Genomic DNA, 20593 nt, shown 5'->3' with positions numbered 1-20593 from the left:
GAGCCACAGTCATACTCCAAAGACCTGGCTTTGGTTCCCACCTCCTGTGCTGCTAAGTAGCTGTGTGACCTCGGGCAAGTCACTCGTCTCTCTGACCTCCAGTGTCCCCGTTGGTAAAATGGAGCTAATAGTACCAACCCTACAGCCCTTCACAGGGTAGTGTGAGAACTGCCTGAGATCTGTGGATGTTCTCCTTGTAGAAAGTAACCTCTTCTCATCATAGACTCACCAAAACAATCCATGCCTGGCCTTGAGTTTTTCCAGGATGTGATTCTGTGACATAAACCCTTCAGTTTCTCTACTTTGAAATGTCTATCCCTGTGTTCGTTTATGGTTTTGTTTTGAGAGTTTGGGCTTGGGAATCGGATGGCCTGGGCCCAGCCCCACTCTTGACAGCCATGACCTATCTGAGCCCCATTTCATTTCCACAATGGAAGTAAGACAGTCCTAACCTCACAGTGTGCTGAGATGAAATAAGACAACATGGGCGAGATGCTTAGCACAGTGCTTACAGTGTATGTGTTAGCCGCCATTATAATAAACGTTATTTTTGAAGCTTTCCTACGAAGGGCATGTTTGTCCATCGGAGCGCAGAGCTTTGACCAGGAGCAGTGCAGGAAGCCAGTGATGAGGGCAGGTGGAGGGGAAGGGCAGATGCCAGGAGCACGGGAGGAAAGAATATGCATCACCGAGGGCACAGGCCTGTATGGGGTAAATGAGGAGTGACCTGGGCCCCTAAGGGAAGCAGCTGACCTCAAAGCAAGGCCCCGGGGACATCGCCAGCCAACCTGTGGCCACCAGTGGCACTGTTCCGCAGGGCAGCGTCACCCAGATCCTAGCAGGACCCTGTGTTCCGAGCAGGCCTGCGGCCTCCTGAGCCCCCTCCTTGACGAGCTCAGGCCAAGTAACCGTATCTAATTCGAAGCGCCTTGGAAGCTTAGCCTTTTGGAGTTGGGCGTTCTTGAGAAACAATTATAGCTCCTGCTGAAACCTTCCTACCTTCTGCTGACTGAGCCAAGGTGAAGGAGGATTGGTTTTCACTTCGGCCTGGGTCGCTTAGGGAGCCCGAGGCGTCTAACCAGCCTCCAGTCACACGGCTGGGGTCCAAGCACACAGCTCCACGGGGCCGCGAAGCCGCTAAAGCAGAAGCCAGCAGGGTCGGGCTGGTAGTACAGAGCCGGAAAGGCCTAGATGTACATTCCCCTGCGCCGCTTATAAATTCCATGACTCTGGGTGAGTCTCTTCGCCCTCTGCACCTTTGTATCTCCGTCTGTAAAATGGGGATAGCATACCTGCCCATGGGTAAGGATTTGGTGACCCGTGGGTATGAAGCCCTGACCTCCGTGCTTGGTGTGCAGTAAGTGACGAGGAGGTAGGAGCTATCAAAAGTGAGAAGAGGTGGACAGTAGCCAACAGGGCAGGGAAGGGCAGGGGACCAACGGCCTCCACCCCCACCGCAAAACAGGTCAGGAGTCTGATTGGGAAGGGCCAGGCATGCCCAGGCTCCCAGAGGGAGGCACGGCGAGGAAAATAGGTCAGGCTGGCGGGGAGGAAGGAGGGGGAGCCTCTGAGGGTAGGCTGTCACTGTAGGTGGAGGCCCCTTGGTCCCCAGGATCATGACCTTAGGGCGCCACTGAGGAGACGGAGCGTCACCCCCTGGTGGGGGCAGGGGACGAGGCCTCCAAGAGTGTCACTGATGCGGTGCTCTTCCCTCTCTCCTCAGATCTACCTGTCCTGGAAGAGCGGGCCCGGGGAGGTGAAGCACTGGAAGGACATGATTGCCCGTCCCCGGCAGCCGGTGGCCCAGTGGCACCAGCTGAAGGCCTAAGGGCAGCCATGGGAGGCCCAGGGGGCCGAGGGCCCGGGTCCCCATCATGCCCTCACCACTTTATGCACAATGCCCGGCCTGGCCCCCCGCCATAGGTGAGGGGAGGACCCTGAGGGCTTGGCCAGGGAGGGGTCCCAGGAGTCAGTTGGGCCCCGTTTCTAGGAAGTACCAGCCTCATCCTCCACCGGTCCAGCTCTGGGGGAGGGGCTCTGGGAGCCATTTTCCTGCTTTGCCCCTTTCCTTCCTGACTTGCTGATACTAAAGAAGTAGGGGAGAGCGTGAAGGCCGGACAGGCAGACGGGCAGATCCCTCCAGAGACCCGCCAGGTGGGCACGGTCCCCCGTTTTCTTTAAGGCAGTGCCTGGAGTGGAGAGAAGCCGCCCTCTCCCCAGCTCCCAATGTGGGCCCAGGAGAGGGAAGGCCGAGGCGTTTGGCCCCGGCCCAGCCAGGAGAGGCCCATCCGGGAGCAGTTTCAGGTGCCGGCTGGGCCCTGAATGCCAAGGATAGTATATAGCCCGCTCCAGGGTCCTGGAGCTGCAGCCCGTGTACTTGGCGTCACGTCCACCGTGTGTGCGTGCGTGCGTGCGTGCGTGTGTGTATGGGGGTGGGGGCACTCTCACCCTGTCCCTCTGGGGCCGGCCGTGCAGAGAGGGCAGGCTTTCATAAAGTGAGGTAGGGCAGGAGGCCGAGAGAGGTCAAGGCACAGAGCCGGGGGTGGGCAAGGAGAGGCAGATGAGGGGTGAGAGGGAAAATGTGGGGTGGGGGAGAAAAGAGCAGACACGAGAGCCAGGCTGAGAACTGGGCTACCTCCTGCCGCCCCCACCCCTGGCCCTGCTCTGCTCAGAGTTCTCCAGGAGCTCCTTGCCGAGCGACTTCATCTCTGGAACATCATTTCACACCTTTTAGGCACCTACTGCGTGTATCACATTCCACCAGACTCCCCTCCCTTCCTTCTCCAGGGTCGCAAGCTCCCACTAGCTCTCTTCCCATCACCCAGACACCTGCAGCCTTCCCAGATCTCAGATCCCAGCCAAGCTGGCAATATTCTCCATGCTTCCCAGGTTCCTTCCCTGTCTGTGCAGACCTCTGTTACCCCTCTATCCCCAAGCTCGTAGACCTTCCCTTCCATTCAAGGTCGGAGTCTCCGGCCCAGCCTTCTTTCCCCACCGCTCCCAGTCCCTCAGAGCAGCCCTTTCTGCCCCTTTCAGTCCAGGCAGAGGAAGCAGGGAAAAGTTCAGATCCTGAAAGCTCTGAGATTGCCCCACAAAGCAGCTGTGGCTTCTCTGCCTCAGCTGCTGCAGAGACTAGAACTGGCCTCCCCTTGGAGACAGCAGATTCCGGGATGATTCCCGCTTAAGCCTGCTCAGCCCCGCGAGGGTCCTGATACAAGACAGCTGCGGACAGTCTCAAGTCCAGGGGTCCGCCAGCCTGGGCCTGACATTCCCAGCACAGGCCGCCAGGTGGCGCCCGGACACCACGCCTGTGGTGGCGTCCTGGGACCACAGTTCTACCCCCAGAGGGACCTGACCCCAAAGGGGGACTCTGGGTAGGGTCCCCACTTACAGAGCATGGCAAAAGCATGGGAATTGGGGAGCCATTTTCCTTCAGTAGGCTGCCCCTTGAGCTGCCCGTATCAAAATTTATTACATTGGATCTCACACCCCTGCCCCCATCCCCTCCCCCAGGATCTGGAGGAATATCATACTGAGTAGGCGAATCAGTTTGTACGTCGAGGAGTGCTCTTGTAAAGCAAATAGTCACCCACATTTCTTGTAAATCCCAGTTTTTCTGTATTGTAGCTTTGCTTAAAATTGGGGGCCTGCCCCAACTTCAGGGTCCTTGTTGGGCGGGCTGGGGACCAGCCCCCGGTGGTGGGACGGGAGGGCAGCAACTCCGAAGGAAGTGATCAGAGGGTTTTGTGGGAAGCCTTGAAAGGCGAGGGATCTGTCCTCCTCCAACCCTCCCTCAGATCCTGTACCCCTCCTCCACGTGGTGCCAGCCCCGCCCCCGTGTCCCCTTCCTGTTGCGGAGCCTTCCGGGATCAAACCAACCTGCAATGAGTGGGCGGGGCAACTGCGTCGTTTTTTCCCCGGGCCCCACCCACGGGGCTCTTAGCCAATCGTATGCAGAGAGCATCTTGGGGCGGAGTCTGTTCCCAATCTGACCCACCCAGGCATACTAGTGAACCCTGCCTGGGTTTTCCCAATCCCCAAATACGCAGCAGGGAGGCCGGGGAGGGTTGGCAAGTGGTGAGCCAAGGGTCCAGTGGGCTGGCACAGGAGGAGGCACGTGGCATGCGGTGAGGGCAGGGGTGAGCTAGGGCTAGAGGAGAACAAACAGGGAATGGGGGAACGTGAGGATGGGGGGGAGGGCACAGAAGCCCCACCACCATCCCAGGACCTTGGGCAGATCACCCACACTCCCGGGGCCTCAGTTTCCCCATCTGTAAAATGATGGTAATAATACTTCACCTACCTCATCGGGGAGGTTGTGAGGCCACCGTCGCCTGACCTGGGGCTGAGGCAGAAGGACTGTGAGGGTGCTACCCGGGAGCAAAGTATTATTACTGTAGCCTGAAAGCAAGGCCCGCCTGCCCCTCCCCCTGTAGAGTCTCCAGGATAGCCGAGGCCGGCCTGGGCCCATCTATCTCTTCTCTACTGTGTCCCAGGTCCCTTCATGAGCGTCATCTGCCGTCTTTGTGGGCACCCTAGACTTAGTTGTTATCTTGTTCAGGTATCGTCTCTTGTGACCCTCTCCCTACGTAACCGCTGTACAAATCCCACCTGCCACAGGACCCCGCACCTGCCCCCTGGCGCCAGACGCCAGGGAAGGGACAAGGAAAACAGCCACAAAAAAAAAAGCCGAGGGGGCCCCCAGAGCCCCCAGCCCAGCTGGGGCCCCAGGGGTGGGGTTGGTGGCCACTGTTTGTATTGTATTGGAGTCCTTGAGTGCAAGTGTTTTATTTAATAAAAAAAAAAAAAAAAAGAGAGAGGGAGACAGACAGACAGAAACCCACTATCACAAGAAAAAAAATTGCAGCAAAGAGAAGTGAAGAAAAACTGAAGGAAAAAAAAAAGGAAAAAAGAACCATCCAAAATTTTTCCACTACACGCACCCTCTAAGCCAGCAAGATTTCCTCTTTGCAAAATCATATTTTTGTGGGAATGGGCCCTGCTTTCTGTGGCAGGGCCCGTTCTGATAAATAAAGGATCGTGACAAAGTAGGGCCTCGGCTGTTTCCTCCGTGGGTCCCAGCCCTACCTCACCTCCCAGGGGAAGAGGCAGCAGGGCGAGGGGGTTGGGGAGCCTGGGTTTGAGTCTCCCCTTGTCACCTTTGGGATTTGGCTTCACTGGTGATGAGGCTCTCCCTGAGCTTCCAGCCCCTCCTCAGATCTAAACTATGAACCCACCAGCTGCCCAGAAAGCAGGAGAGCAGCCATACTTCCCGCTGAAGCGAGGCTCGTCGGGAGTGGAGTCTCCTTGAGACCCTCTAGCTCAGCCAGCCCAGCATTACCTCCTTCGGTTCCCAGGGGACCGTCACCACCCTCCAAGGCGGGTCAGACAATCCAAAGCGGGATCTTCCACCTTGCCTACCACCCCCTGAATGCTGGCTGGCCCGTCATGGTTTCGGACCAGCGTCTTCTTCCTGGTCCTTGCGGGGACCGGGAAAGAGCTCCAGGTCTGTTGGCTGGATCTTTGGCCTCTCTCCACCCTTTTCCGATTTAGCCCTTTAGGATTACAAGAGTCTTTCCAACTCAAAAGAGGCCATGGCCAGTCCCAGTCTGAGGAAACTGGGCCCTAGTGTCTTTCTTCTCCAGCCACCGTGGTCCCCGGGCAAGTGACTTCCTTCCCCAGGACCAGTGTCCTTAGTTCACAAAAGAGCAATAACCATCCCAGCCCATTCCCTTCCCTCCACACACACAGCCTGGGGGAAGCCGAGGCCTGGCCGCTCTCAGGGTACTTCAGAAGGAAGGTGCTGCCTCTGGAACAAGAGCGCCTCTGTTAGCGTGTGTCCACCCGCTGGCCTTGCCCCCCTCCTGAGTGAAGGGGGCCACCGCGTCCCTGTACCCCAGCACCAGGGGTGGGCAACTGCTTCCCTGCGCGACACCAAGAAGCCACCTAAAGCTGCCTGCCCTGCCCCCTTCCGCCCCCTGAATTTCTGCCTACCTGACTTCAGTGTCCCATTAGAAAAGCTGATTTTCTTCTTTTGGCTTCTGATCTCTGTCCCAGAGATTAGAGGGACCCCTAAGGTCAGGTAAGTAGCCTGCAGAGCATGCCTTGCCAGAACTTCTGTTCAAGATCTCTCTGGAAAGCTGGGCCCGAAAGCAGGACCCCTCAGCCTGGCAGACGCGGCAGACCCTTGCGCGGAGCTCAGGGGCTCCTCCTGGACTTTTTGCCTGGTTAGCCCGCCTTCACCTTGTTGGCTCTCCCCACATCCTTGCCTTCACCAAGAGATTTGCCCGTCTCTCCCCGCGCCCGGGACCCCTGTCCTCTGGTGTGCTCTTCCCCACGCAAGTCCCTCCCGGACGCTACTGCTTTCCTGAAGGCCATCCTGGGCCACGTCCTGCTCTCTTCTCCCTCCCCCACAAAGACAACGGAAGGACAACGCTTGAACATGCTGTGCGCCCCAGCCCGTGGCTCCCCTGACCATCCGTGTCCCATGAAGATGCCCCGCTCCCTGTGTCTGTGTCCTGTGTATGTGTGTATGTGTGTGTGCGTTGTGTCTTGTTTAGACTGTAAGCCCCCCCTGGGCAGGGACCCCTGTCTGGAATACATGTTTTGTGTGGCACGCCCAGGTGTGCTAATAAATGTCCATCCTCAGAACCAGAGTGCCCGGGTGTCTTCAGGAAGCTTTGGGACAGGTGGCTGAGCAAGCCAGTGTGGTGGCATTGGAGGCAGGGAGGTGCTTCTGGGCAGGGCCCCCAGTTCCCAAGCACTGTGTTCTGCTCTCCCAAGCTCTAGAGGGTGGGTGGGAAGCAGGGGATGACGGTAACAACGTTTAAAAAGGGCACACTCGTGTGCATGCGTGCACGCACACACACGCGCGTGCATCTCTGCCGCTCTGCTGGCCAGGTCTGGCTACGGGGAGGCTCTGGGAGAGGGCAGGGTCCCACCCATTCCACACAGAGACATGACCATCTGCTTAGAACAGAGGGGATCTCCTGTGGTGTGGATTCAGCACTGGGTTAGGGGCCCGAGCCCCAGGGATGAGGCTTGACCCTTAGCCCTCCATGCCCTTTGCTCACTTGTCATCACGGTCACCACTGCCTGGCCTCCGGCTCGGATCCCTGACCCCTTGGCACATATACAGCTCTTGGAGAGCTTCCTTGGTGTGCTCCCCTCAAGGCTCACCCACCGCTGACAGCCCCGCACCAGCCAGGGCGCTGCAGACATGGCCGCTGTTACAAAGGCCCCTCCAAAGTCTTCTCCCCTCCCCCCTGCTCCCCCAAGGCCAAGGGAGAAGTCACAGGCAATTAGGTGGGGGGTGAGCTAGGACTCCCAATACCGTGCTCTCTTCAGCACTGAGGGGATCTGTGATGCCCAGCTGCCCTTGGCAATGGCCCCCTTCCTACCCTGGTCTCTCCATTTCCAGATGGAGACCCAGACCCTTGCTAGTGCTCTCAAGGCAAGAATCCGCACCCACTTTAACCAAACTGTCTCATTTCCCAAGAGGAACTGGTTCCTGGTGGTGGAGGAAGCTAGTAGCAAAGCCAAGAACTGGGCTCCGACAGGTTCTTCCTCTCCCTGGAGAGAAACTCAGCCTTGGCAGCCCCTGCTTGGCTGGTGAGTGGCCGTGGAGAAGGGTGCCATGTTTGACGGTGTAGAAAGGCAGGGGGCCCTCTATGCCTGGACATGGCCCCGGGGGTACACATGGGGCATTCGCCTCACCTCGAGTTCTCAGGCAGGTGCAGCAGGGGAAGAGGTGCAGGGAAACACACTAATGAGAGGAAGGAAATCTGGGCTATGGGGGCCATCGGTTATTCCAGGGTGACCGTGGCTCCTCCCACACCCCAACTTCCCCTACGTCTAAGATTTGCACGAAGGAAGGTAGAGAAACAGGGGGTTGCATGGAATTCTGAGCTGTAACATCGCATCCAAATAAACCCCACACCGTGTGTGCAGATGGGGAAACCAAGGCCCAGGGGACCACGACGTGCTCCAACTCACTTGGCCAATAGCAGAACTAGGACTGGAACCCATGCCTTCTGATTCTGGCCCCAGGGCTGTTTCCTGTATGACCTGGTCTGAATCATGGAGCAAGAGGACAGTCTCTGGTCGGCTGTGGTTCCTACCTCGAGTGGTATTGAGATTTCAAATTCCTTCCTCCAAGTTCCCAGACACCAGAAAGGCCCACTTCAGAGCTTCAACCAGGGGAGCAGGGGCAGCCAAGCCCCAGACCCCTCATCCTTCTGGAGCAGCAGGCAGCCTCCAATCTTCCCCACCCACCCGCTCCTTCTGTCCATTCAAGGCCTTCTCTCTCACTTGCAAGACGACGGCTCCCAGATCCATCCCAAGCCTCCCTCTAACCCAGGCCCAGCCCAGTGACCAACAGAGCTGCTGGGCCGGACCTGACCTTTGGGCCTTGCATGCCATCAGCCCTGTTGCCACGGTGATAGTGGCCTGGCAGCATCTTCTCATGGGAGATGGGTCTCTAGGCTTGAGGCTTTATGAGGTTCTCTTTAAATCTTTCCTTTTTTTCCTGAACAATGAGGGGAGAAAGTAATACCATGACTGAGTAAAAAAGAGATAAAGAGGGAGAGACCAAGAAAAAGGAAAACGGAGTGAGGGATATGGAAGGAGGGAAGAATAGACACATGGGGAGGGGGGTTAGTACCAGTGAAAGAAGAGAGAAAGGTCAGCCAAGCTTGAGGGGGATTCAAATTATATTAAGAGCCGGGACCTACAGAGCAAGCTGGAAAGGACAGAAGATGGGGTGAGAGGGGTGCCTGGCGGGCAGAGTGAGCGAGAGCAAGACAGGAGCCCAGCCTCGAGCAGCCAAAGCCATTTGTAACAGAGGACGGCACTTGGTCCCCAGACAGGACACAACTGTGGGCCACAGCCCGCCTAACGCAGGGCTGGCGCACATGCACAAGACCACAGGGCCAGAGGGAGCCCGGGTTCCCCGCGGCCATGGGACCCAGCGCTCCCAGGGCTTATAAATAAACAGGCATGTGGGAAATGCACATTCTTTCTCCAAGAAATATAATTTATGTTTACAGCCAGGTTTTTTTTTTTCTTCCTAAAGAAAACACTACCATATGGGGCCCCTGCCCCTGACGGTGTCCCTGAGTGTCCCCGGCCCTGGCCCCCTCCTTCCGTTATTGCTTGGATGGGAAAGATCTGGCCCTGGGAATCGCAGAGCGACACCCCACTCCTCACCCCCTGAGGCCGTCCCTGGTGGCGGAGTGGAGGCACACAGTGCTTGTCCCATGCCCCACGCCGTGCCAGCTACCCTGGCTGTGCCCATTTAAGGGAATGGAGAGTGCAGGCAGTGGGAGAGGCTCTGGAGCGGCCTCCCAGGGCAGAGAGCCTCTCTCCTCCGTGCAGGAGGCCCTAGAGGCACAGTGGCTTCTTTTCAAACTGGACAGCTGGAAGGCTCAGGCTGTGGGGAAGGGAGAGAGAGCTCTCTTCTCCCAGCGAGATTCCAGGCACAAGCCGAGAGAACAGAACAGAATCAAAGGCGGGGGTGGAGACCCTGCCTTCTAAGCGCCCCCTCCCCCATGCAAGTTTTAGGGGGGCCTGGGGAGGGAGGTATGTGCGATGGGCCCCAGTGGAGGGGCAAGGGCAGCTTCGGTGTTAGGGCCCCAATCCCACTTTCCCACTTCTGTCCTGGGCACTGGCGCATGGCCCAGGCCCTCCTCCAAGGACAGTTCCGGCTCCCATAGGCGTGTGGTCCACCCCAGAGGTAGCAGCTCCTGCACCAGGAAGGGTGGGTCTAGGAGATCCAAACTCCAGGAGGAGGAGGGCTGGTGTGGCACCCGGGGCATCCAGACTCAGCCAGAGGTGGTGATTCCGTGCACAGAGCATCTCCCCTGTGCTGTCGGTGACTCTGTCGGGCTGGACAGAGCCAGAGGGGACTAGACTGAGCCAGGACTTCCCCGTCTGAGGACTGCCCAGAGACCAGGCAGGTGGCAGGTTGCTTACCAACCAGGAGTATGTGCAGATGGCCCCCAGGCCTGCCTGTCCCTACAGCTCGCCCAAAGTGCCCCCCCCCTGCCCCAAGGTAGGGGTCTGCCGTTCCCACAGACCTTCCCAGAGCCTCTCCTCCCGGAATGGCCGAAGTCCATCACCCAGAGCTTAGGCTCAGGTACCCAGTCCTGGAGCGGCTTCCAGGGCGGGGAGGCTGCCCCCGGGGGGCCCCAGAGCCCGGGGGCCACCGCCCCCTATGAGTAGGTCTTCTTCCTCCTCATCCTCAAAGGCCCGAGCTGGGCGCCGGGGCGGCGGCCGGGGCGTGGGCTCGTCGCGCTCGGCCATGCGCTCGACGGCGCCCTCGCCCACGAGGAAGACGGTGTCGGCGACGCGCGGGGGCCCAGTGACCGGGTTGTGGTCGTAGGAGAAGACGCGCAGCGCGCGCAGCGGGTGCAGGTCGGGGAAGCCGCCCAGGCGGTTGCGGTCCAGGTCGAGGATGTGCAGGCGGCCCATGCGCAGCAGCGCGGGCGGGAACTCCTCGAAGCGGTTGCCGTAGAGCCACAGGCCGCGCAGGCCCGTCATGCGCGGCAGCTCGGCGGGCAGCGCGCGCAGCCGGTTGTCGCCCATCTGCAGCGACTGCAGCGCCACCAGGCGCAGCAGCGGCCGCGGGAAGCGCCGCAGGAAGTTGCCCTCGATCCAGAGGCAGCGCAGGCTCTGCAGCTGCGCGAAGTCCGCGGGCAGCGCCAGCAGCCGGTTGCCGCCCAGGTAGAGGCGCGTGAGGCGCGGCAGGCGACACAGGCCGTCGGGCAGGCGCTCGAGCTTGTTGAAGTCGAGCGCCAGGATGCGCAGCTCGCGCAGCTCCTCGATCTCCTCGGGCAGCTCGCGCAGCCCGGTGCCGCTCACGTAGAGCTTCTGCAGGCGGCTCAGCGCGCACACGGCGCTGGGCAGCCGCCGTAGCCGCCTCCCGCTCAGCTCCAGCTGCTGCTCGCCGCTGCGCAACTGCTCCTCCGCGTCCGACGGCAGCTCGTCCGGCGTGGACTCGGCGATGCCCATGGTCACGGGCCCCGGCCGGGGCCGCCGCCGCCGCCGCCGCCACCGCCGCCTCCGCCTCCCGGCATCGCCCCGCCCTGGCCGCCCCCGGGCCTCCCCGACGGGGCAGAGGCCGCGCCGGCTCCGGGGCCCCCCGCCCCGGCCTGTCCCTGCGCGGGGAGGGGGGCCGGGCCGGGCCGGGAGGAGGCGCCCGCTCGGGGCCCCGCCGCCGCGCGCCGCCGCCCGCCCTCCGGCCTCCCCCGCTCCCTCCGCCGGAGGCCGACTGGCTCGGGTTCGCGCTGACTTGCGGCTCCGCGACCCGTCGCCCTGGCAACCCCCGACGCGTGTGCTGCTGCCAATGAGGCGGAGGGGGGGCGGGGCGGGGCGGGGCCGAGGTGCCACCCGAGCGGGGTCCCGGCGCCCGGGCCCGCCCCCCGCCGGCCCAGGCGACCCGCCCCGGGAGCCGGCGCACGCCGAGGGAACCCAAGGTCCGCGCCCCGAAAGCCGGATATGGTGCCAACACCGACTCGACGTCCGACGCTGTCTACACCTCCAGCACTACGAGCCGTTTGGTGAGCGGTTGTGTGGACCCGAAGCAGCAAATCAGAAGGAACCGAGGACCTAGAAAACCTGGCTCCCGACCTGGGACTCTGGCCGAGTGGCTCTCGGGGAGGGACTGAGGGGCGCGGTCAATGCCGGCTATTCATCGCCGCCGGCTATTCATCGCCAACGGCTTGCGCCCGTTCTCACTTTAGGATGGTAACTTGGAGCTGTGTTACTTTCTGACACTTTTCAGGGCGGGTCACATCGGAGGCTTTGTGGGCACCGGGACTTGGCTCCGCCCCCATCCCCCGCCCCCATTGCCCTACAGGTTCCTTGTTGGTGCGCTCACGCTCCAGTCTCCTGCCTTGTCCCTCCAGCTACGTTCGAGGTCTGTGTGTGGCTGCGGTGGGCAGAGGACCGGGACACGTGAGACCCTTTGAGCACCACCAGGGATGACCACTGTCCTTCTGTAACTCTCTTGCGCATGCTCCCACCAACAGCTGTGTGCCCCTGCCTTCTTCCCTCCCATTCAGAGCCCTCCTGCCAGAGCTCTTGGCAGAAACACTCGCTCCCATTTACTCCGAGCCTGCCATGTGCCCAGCGCTAGACTAAGAGCATTGCCCTGAATCCTTGCAACACGTCTGAGGTTGCTACCCTCATTACCCCAGAGTTACAGGTGGAGAAACTGAGGCTCTGAGGGGTTTGACTTGAGCAGGGTAACTTGCCCAGGGTCCCCGCGTTGGTGAGTGGCTGGGATTTGTGCTCTGAATCGTGTGCCACACCAATATATAGAAACAATGAATTTTCTCACCACGGAGCCTCTAATTCTGCTGTGAAAACTGCAAGCATCATTAGTCCCCATGTGAAAGATGAGGAAAGTGGCCTGAGAGGGGTTAGGGAACCAGATTAGGGTCACGCAGCGAGTAGAAGTTACATCCAGGCAGCAGCGTCTACAGGCTGGATGCCTCCTCTTGAACCTGGCTGGTGTGGACCTGTCACTCACCCTGTGCCCCCCTGCCCACACACCCTGATCTTTGACCCACCGTCCCCAACCCCACTGCAGGCAGGGAGGGAGGCCAGCCCAGGGGCAGAGAGCAGTGGCCAATGCCAGGAGAGCATGAGAACCACTCCTATGCTGGAATGGCAGCTCCCGGGGCAGACAGGTTTATCTCCTTCCCTGCAGGCACCATGTCTGGCACATAGTAGGTATTCGATGAAAAAATTCAACACTTTTACAATGGAAACAAACCTTACATACCATGAAATGCTGAGATGGTAAGTACACAGTTTGATAAGTTTTGACAAATGTAAACAGCCATGTAATATTTCCATCACTCAGAGTTCCCCTGAGCCTCTTTCAGTCAATCCCCCGCCTCCCAGAGGCAACCATGAGTGTGACCTGTATCATCACGGATCAGTTTTGCCTGTACTTGAATTTCATATAAATGAGATTACTCAGTGCCTACTTTTTTTTTTCTTTTTTTGCTCCTGGTTTCTTTTGCTCAGATGCGCAATATATGTTTGTCAGATAGAGGGATGAAAAGGCGTGGGCTGAACAGGTGATGGGAGTCAGAGGCAGGTATCTCTGTGAGCCGGGAACCCAGCCACGGACCCCTGTCCTGGGAGGGAACCTCACAAAACGAAGGCTGTCCTCTGAGCCGAGGCAGGGCACTCAGGCAGCAAGTAAGTGGGGTCCGCACAGAAGACCTGGGGTGTGAGAGGGTTCTGATCTCCTTCTGGACTTCATCTAAGCTCCAATCCAACTCTCTCTAATACTCATTTGGGAGAACTTTTTGGAAGAGACCAAAAAGCTGGAGAAAACCCAGCCAGGCTGCCGGGGAAGAAGATGAGCACCTCCCCCTCACCCCCCTGCTGCCCCCCAAACAGTTTCCCCAAGGGAACATTCGCTGTAGAGGAGGAAGCCCCGCCACTGCCCCCACCCCCCGCCTCATGCTCCAGCACCAGGCAGCCCCCTTGGGCTCTGCGGGCATGGCAGGAGCCTCAGGAGCCCCTGCAGATCCAGCACCCGCCTGGCAGAGCTCCCTGGGTTCAAGGGCACAGGGGACCAGCCCTCTTTTCCCTCGGAGTCTTTTTCTTGCTCTGGGTAGATCATGTACCTTCACCTCCCACCAGGCCCTTCTCAGTGGGTAAAGGTAGAATGTGCTGGCGTTCGGGGCCCACGCAGGCTGGGAGCGGGGCAATCATGCCGATGAATCACGCGGGCACTGCAGGCGCCTGGTCCTTGCCGAGCGCGTCACTAATGAATTAGCTTCACCCCCAGCACGGGGCCTCTCAGCCTTTCCCTACTCCCCAGGAAGGCAGGAAACTGAGACCTGGGAAGGGGGAGCAGGGGGGCGGGAAGAAAGGGCTCCGACAGCTCCGGGGATGGGCTCAGACCCGGGGCGTCCCCTCTGCCCACACACCCACACACACACCGGGAAAATGCCTAAAAGTGCGGGTCCCTCAGGCCTCCAGAATTGGCTTCTCTATGCCTCATCACGAGCTCTAACTGCCCCGCCCACCCCCAACTCTGTGGGGTTTTTTTTAAAATAAATTTTTGAAATACAGAAAAAGTACAAAGCTCTCCGTGATAAACAGCCCTGTGCCCAGTACCCAGCGTTGACAATTGTTCACATTTTGTCATACTTGCCATACATCTATGTTCTTCTAAATAAAAAGACAAAGGCAGCACGTGTAGTAATACAAAAATCTCCTTTGTGCCCTCCGGTGTCCTTCCCCACCGCGCTGACCCTGCCAAGGTCCCCTCTGGCTCCCATTCCCCTCTCTGGGGCCAGGACCACTGGGGCTGCTGTGACTGGAGGAAGGTCATGGAATGTCAGCGTCGTAGGTTCTTAGCAAGGATTTGAGACTATTAGATCCAACCATGAAACACGGAGCAGGGACGACGCTGAGCTCTGTTAAATGTCTGCGAGAAGTTAGGGACCCTCATCCCACAACAATGCATGGTGGCAGGAACTCACCATTAATGTGTGCAATTCCCAGGGGTTCATGATCTCCTGGGGTCTAGTCCAGCTCCCTCATTTGGAGAAAAAGGACATTGAGCATGTGTCCTTCACGGCTCACTCCCCTGACCTCTCCTCCCCCCGCTTGAGTCCTTGCCTCCATTCAGGTATTCATTCAACAAAGAAGAAGCCCCTACTTGTATGCGTGGGCACTGGGGTTTGCTGTGATTGTGAACATTATAGACTGAACCTCCTGACTTTCTAGAACTTCTAACCCTGAGAGTGGAGATAATCCACAAAATGCATATGCATGGTCTGTCAGGGGCTAGTCAGGCTATGCAGGACATGAAGCAAGGGAGAGAGAGGAGGATGGAGGACTCCATTTAAAACAGAGTGGCAGTGGAGACCTTGACAGGATGGCCTTGGAGAAAAGATGGGAAGGAGGGCAAACCATGCAGACAGAGGTCAAGGGGAAATGCATTCCCGGCAGAGGGCGAGGCGGTGCCATGACCCTGGGGCAGGAGTGGGGTGGGGAAGGGGGGGAGCAGCAAGGAGCCTGGGGAGCAAGGGGGGAGCGTGGTTACAGACGAGGCCAGAGACAGCTAGTGAGGAGGGGCAGACCTCAGCAGGGCCGTGGTCTTTGTGGAGGGTTTGGCTTTGGCTTTGGCTTTGGCTTTGGCTTTGGCTTTGGCTTTGGCTTTGGCTTTGGCTCTGGGTGAGAGGTCATTGGGAGACTTTGGGCAGAGGAGTGGCAAACAATCTGACACATATTTGGACAGGATCCCTTTGGCTGCTGCTGCAAGAAAGTGTGTGTGTGTGTGTGTGTGTGTGTGTGTGTGTGTGTGTGTCGGGATGTTGGGGAAGGAATTTGTGCAACTCGTACCCCTCTCACCTTGGTTCCCTTCCACAGGAAAATGTTGGTTATCACTCACTAGCACCTGTAGATTATCTCCTCCACCTGGCACAGTCTTGCCAGGGAGATACTAAATCCGCCTTCTTTGACTGATGAGAAAACAGATCCAGCGAAACAGCTCAATCAAGGTTGCCCAGCTGGGAATTGGCAAAGCCAGGCCATCCAATTGCAACGTCTGGGCTTCTCCTACTACGTCTCATCGTCTCTCTTGGCTGGGGGAAATTAGAGAAACCACTCAGGTTGTCTAAATGCTTGCCCCCATCCTGCAAACAGCAAAAAGGTTTCCAGGACTGCCCTACTTGGAGATTTTGATCCCAGGCCCCAGGGCTCGGCGTGTTTGGCCAACTGGCGGCATCCTAGAGCCTACAGGACAAATCTAGGACCCTCAAACAGATTCAAGAAGGCAGAGCAAAAAGGTCCCCAAATCCAGGGGCACCCCAGGGCTGTAATCTGGGCTCAGGGTTTGCCTATTAGTGAATTCCTGGCAGTCTCTGACCCATGATTCGCCAGGGCCCTTCACTAGGTAGCCAAATTCATGAGGCTAGCTCAGCCACTGCCCACCTGCCCCCCAGACCCTCTCGAAACGAGAGCCTAGACATGCCCTGAGGATCACATTGCCCTGGAACCTGAGCCCCGAGAGTGACCTGCCAGGTCTGTTGAAAGGTGAGTCTTCTCCCTTGTCCCTTCCAGGGACATCAGAGCTGGAGCAAAAGAAGCCAAAAGAGTGAAGGCCCCACCTCCATGCCATAGACAAGAACCTGACCATTCGAATGGGTTCTGGGCATGACAGCTCCTTCTCCCAGGAAGGAACCACAGTGCTCATGGCTAGCAGCTGCTCTTACATGAATACATTCCTCCATCTGTGGGCAAGGACAGGCCGGATCCTCTGCTCAGACACTACAGACCCAGGTCTCGACCATGACCGCCAAACACTGGCCTGGCCTGGTCCCCTTCCCTGAGACAGGGGCTGCTGAGGGTCACAACTTCTTCTTCCTGAGCAGTCAGCTCAACTCCTTCTCCTAGGCCGATGGAGTGGAACCCGGATTGAGCACCGGCCCGTGGAGGCGGACAGAAGTGGTCCACACCCACACACAATCTTCTACTCTTTGATTTTCTGAAGTATTAAAGGTGGAAAAACCCCGATCCCCACGTCACCACTTCGAGATGAGTGACCTGACCCACACGAAATGGTGAGGTGAATGAGAAATACAATTTTTTGAAAGATTTTATTTATTTATGTGAGAGAGAGACAGAACACCAGCGGGGGGAGCAGCAAAGGGAGAGGGACAAGCAGTCTCCCCCCTGCCCCCAAGCAGGGACCCTGACATGTGGCTCCATCCCAGGACCCTGAGATCATGACCTGAGCCGAAGGCAGATGCTTAACCGACAGAGCCAGCCAGGCGCCCCGAGAATTACATTTTTAGTATGTTTAGCCATTTAGACTTAAGGGCTGTTTGTTACAGAATCAGCCTGGACCGACTAGCACACTTGCTCTCCGCTTCTCCAATGTGCCAGCTTCTCTCTATTCCAGGACCTCTAGACCCATGCTGGGTTCTCCTCTTCCTTCCCTACTTGGCTCGCATTCCTCATCTTTAAGGTTTCAGCTCAAACTTTCCTCTCTCAGAGCATCCTTCCAGAATCCTCCAGGGCACATCAAGCCGCCATGCTATAGCTTCTCAAGCTGCCACATTTCTCCTTCGAAGTGCTTATTCCAGTTCCAATTAAAGAAATAATTACCTGTGAATTCCTTGATTGAAAACTGTTTCCCCTGTTATAAGACACGAGCTCCATGGGGATAGGGACCTTGTCCGCTGAAATTTAAGGGAGTGCCAAAAAAACCCAAAACAAAACAAAAAAACACCTCAGTAATCAAGATAAGTAACAGTTTAATGCAATATTTTTAAACCCAAATTAATGCAAAAAGTCTATGATGAACAAAATATTAAAATTGTAAACGAAGATAGGATCAGCGATCAGTGCTATGATGAACCACAGTGAAGCCTTTGGCAAAAGGAAAAATCAGCAGTACTCAACCTGTCTGTACTTAAAATGTTCGTATTTTGTTCATTGTGAATTTTTTGCATTCACTTTTATTTTCTTTTAAGTAATGGGGTTCAACTATTGTGTCTTGATTGCTGAGTTTTTCGGCACTTCTCTGAATTTTGTGCCTAGGAAAAGGCTTCCCTTCCTTCGCCTTCGTCCCAGCCCTGGAATGGGTGCAGGCAGCCTCTCTTGAAGAATGATCAGGCAGTCTCAGTGCGTAATACGGGACCTGGGGATTGTCATTCTGAGATATTGACTGATGCTCCACTGGAGACAATTTTCAACATACCCATTCCCATAAGCTGGCTTCCTATATTCCCCCTGCTCTACAAGGGAAACTCAGAACAAAGAGTCAAATCCTTGGCTTTGAGTTGCAAAAGAGGCTTTGAAACCCAGAGTTCGGCCGGCCTACAGCCCTGCAAGACCTGGGTTTAGAGAGAGAAATATTTTTTGAAGGTCCAAAAGCTTGGCTTTGAACTTGGAGAGAAGGGAGCTGATGATGTAAGCCCTGGAGCCTGGAGCGTTAAAGCGTGTGTCATCACAGAAGCCGAGATCCCACCCAAAAAGAGATAAAGCCTCAAGCAGTAGGTGGGAGAGAAGGGGCAGAGCAGAGCAGAGCACCTTACAGATGGATGGCCTGCAAAGGAGTCAGGCGCCACCTGCCCGGGGCCGAGGCCGAGGGCAGCATGAAAAACATCCCAGGTACATATAGGGGACAGCAGGATGGAGGGAACCTGTCCCTTCCACATGTGGCCTAAGAATGCAAGAAGCCTCCCACAAGCCCCCCTGCCGGTATGGAGAAGCTTCAATAGAGTAGAAATCGAGGGGAGCTAGTTCCTCCTCTGAATTCTCTACACACCCCTGTATCACAAGGGAGAACATCTAGAAGTTTCTGTCCCTCTGAGATGGACTTGGTGAGCTGACAGCAGCTGATCAACCTGGAGGGGCTCCATGTGTGGTCCAGCTGGAGGGCTGTTTGAGTCACCCTGGCAACCAGAGGTCAGAAGGTCGTAGTTGCTTCTGGGAAGACACGGGTGGATTGACCAAAATCCATGAAGATCACACATCTCAGGGGGAGTCCACATAGATAGATGTCTCTCCCGCAAGAGCAAGCTCCGCACCCGCCTGGGGAGAAGGACGTAAGAGGGAGGAGGGGCAGAACTCCTGACTTGATTGGATTTGAGTCTGGAATGAACAATTTAAAGTCAAAGAGGTTGAGGAAGTTGGACCGGAAAGCGATGGGTGAATGTCTTTGCTAAGTTCAGTTACAGATACACCAGCTCCTGACTATGTGGCTGAGAAACGCACACCTGCTGTGCTCACAGGGGAGCAGGGGGTGCCGTGCCCAGTGGAACCCCACCTTAGGGGCCCCATCTGCATCAGGGACCTGGCAGATTGGTGTACTGTTAGGGAAGTTGAGGAAGGGCATCTGTTCCCCATGTCTCACAGAGGGTCCTTAAAGGCTGGGAGCGTCCCCACCAGGTGTAGAAGGCCCTGCACGAATGCTCATTCCCTTCGTCTGGATGGTAACCTGGTCGTGAAGGACATCTGAAGTCCTTGAGCCTCTCAGCATCGTCCTACGTGGGACAATCCCAACTGCCCTACAGAACAGAACCCGTGCATCCTACCGTGCAGGGTGAAAATGTTGGGAGCTCACGTTCCCAGCTTCCTTTGCAAGCTGGGTACAGGTATGGGACCTGGGAGCCACCCATCAGAAGCCCCCACCCCCATTTGGAATCGGAAATGAGGGACGCAGAGCAGAACGGACTGCGCAGAATCCCTTCCAAGGCTGGGGGGCGGGGGCAGGGACAGCAGCGTCCAGTGCCCAGCGATGGGGGAGACAGGCCGTTGCCATGGGCCCAGGCTCATGGGACAATTTTGGCCCCCCATTTTTGACTGGGTAGCCTCTAAGCTTTGTTCTCAAGTCCACCTGAAGATTCTGTGAGCTCTGAATTCCTTTTAATAAATTCCTCTTCTGCTTACATTGGCTAACATCAGTTTCTGTTGCTTGCAAAGAGCTCTGACCCCTATGGCACGTGATCAGACGTCAGCCTGTGAGCGCTAAGGGAACCCCATGATTACTGTGGAGGGTCCACTGTCCCAGGTCTTCACTGTGGTACCCACACTGCCAGGGCCCTTGTATATGCTCGGGAACCAGTTTGCCTGAGTTCTTCAAAGCCAGCCTCCTGCCCCCGGGGCCAGAGCCCTCCAGGAGAACGCGTCTCTGCTGCAAGGCTCTTATCATAGGGACCACACCTTGTCACTGGGGCCACAGTAAGGATGCTGGGCTCCAGAGTCCCATCAAGTCTTTCCTGAACACCAGCTCTGTCGGCATCTCACCCAGTCTCTCTCAGGATCTGTGGGCTAGACCGATGCCCTTCTGACCTGTCCCTTTACCTGGGGACCTCAGAAGACATACGCTCACACTCACACACACTCACATATCCCTTCTTCAGCCCCATGTTTGGCTTCAGCCCCATGTTTGGCTGGCTGCAAATGCGATGACCCGGCTCTCTTAGGAAGCTTCTAGGCCCCCACTTCTGCCTACCTGAGAGGCCCATTTCAGAGATGTGACGGGAAAGGCCTTGTGTTCAGAGCACAGACAGCGGAGGGTGGGCTCACTAAGCTGTGTGCCTCTGGAGGCCGCTTCCTCGCTGGCCCAGATTAACTGGTTATCACGACAGTGTTTCCAGGAGTGAAGCTTATGATGCCAGAAACTTCCTTGGCAGAGCCCTGTCTGGAGCAGCATCTCATGAGAAGCACGGAGAGACGTGGCAGGCTGTCTTCTGACCTTGAACTGAGCCCCTCGTGGGGGAGGGGCGGTTCCTGGCTCTGACTCCTCCTCCACCCTTGCATAGTTGGCTGTTCAGAAAATTTCCTGGAGAATGGGTGGCCCTCCAGATGGTCAGAGAGGAAGGCGGGGGTCGGATTCTCATTTTCAGGCCCTCCATCTGTCTGGGTGCAGCAAACCCACCGTCCTCCCCACACAGGCTTCCTGCTCCCCTCCCGGGGGGCCTCCAGGTCCGCAGACAGATGCTTCTTCCCAGCTGGCCAGCTGTCAAGCCCGTGAGCCGGTGGCTCTGCATGTCACCATGTGACCCCGGGCCAGATGGTACCTGTCACCATCAGCGGCCACAGCGCTGTG

General features: G+C 57.4%; 2 protein-coding genes across 3 annotated transcripts in view; one reads left to right on the top strand and one right to left on the bottom strand.

The window, feature by feature from the left end:
- Positions 1-6648, top strand: part of SYT7 (synaptotagmin 7) — a 62308-nt gene extending 55660 nt beyond the window's left edge. For both annotated transcript variants that reach the window (XM_057317161.1, XM_026487786.4), the window contains one exon: positions 1724-6648. In XM_057317161.1, coding sequence (XP_057173144.1) covers positions 1724-1828 — 105 coding nt within the window. In that variant the 3' untranslated portion in view covers positions 1829-6648. The remainder of the gene's footprint in view (positions 1-1723) is intronic.
- A 2381-nt stretch (positions 6649-9029) lies between these two features.
- Positions 9030-11012, bottom strand: LRRC10B (leucine rich repeat containing 10B). Its single transcript, XM_026487702.3, has one exon. The coding sequence runs from the start codon at positions 11008-11010 to the stop codon at positions 10132-10134; it is 879 nt and encodes a 292-aa protein (XP_026343487.1). The 5' UTR covers positions 11011-11012; the 3' UTR covers positions 9030-10131.
- Between the last annotated feature and the right edge of the window lie 9581 nt (positions 11013-20593).

Source organism: Ursus arctos, unplaced genomic scaffold, assembly GCF_023065955.2.
Source record: "Ursus arctos isolate Adak ecotype North America unplaced genomic scaffold, UrsArc2.0 scaffold_23, whole genome shotgun sequence".
Lineage (NCBI taxonomy): Eukaryota > Metazoa > Chordata > Mammalia > Carnivora > Ursidae > Ursus > Ursus arctos.
This window is presented reverse-complemented; position numbering and strand designations above follow the sequence as displayed.

Bases quoted from the DNA above. Each gene is read 5' to 3' on its own strand.
- LRRC10B (XM_026487702.3), bottom strand. From the start codon at position 11,010: ATGGGCATCGCCGAGTCCACGCCGGACGAGCTGCCGTCGGACGCGGAG.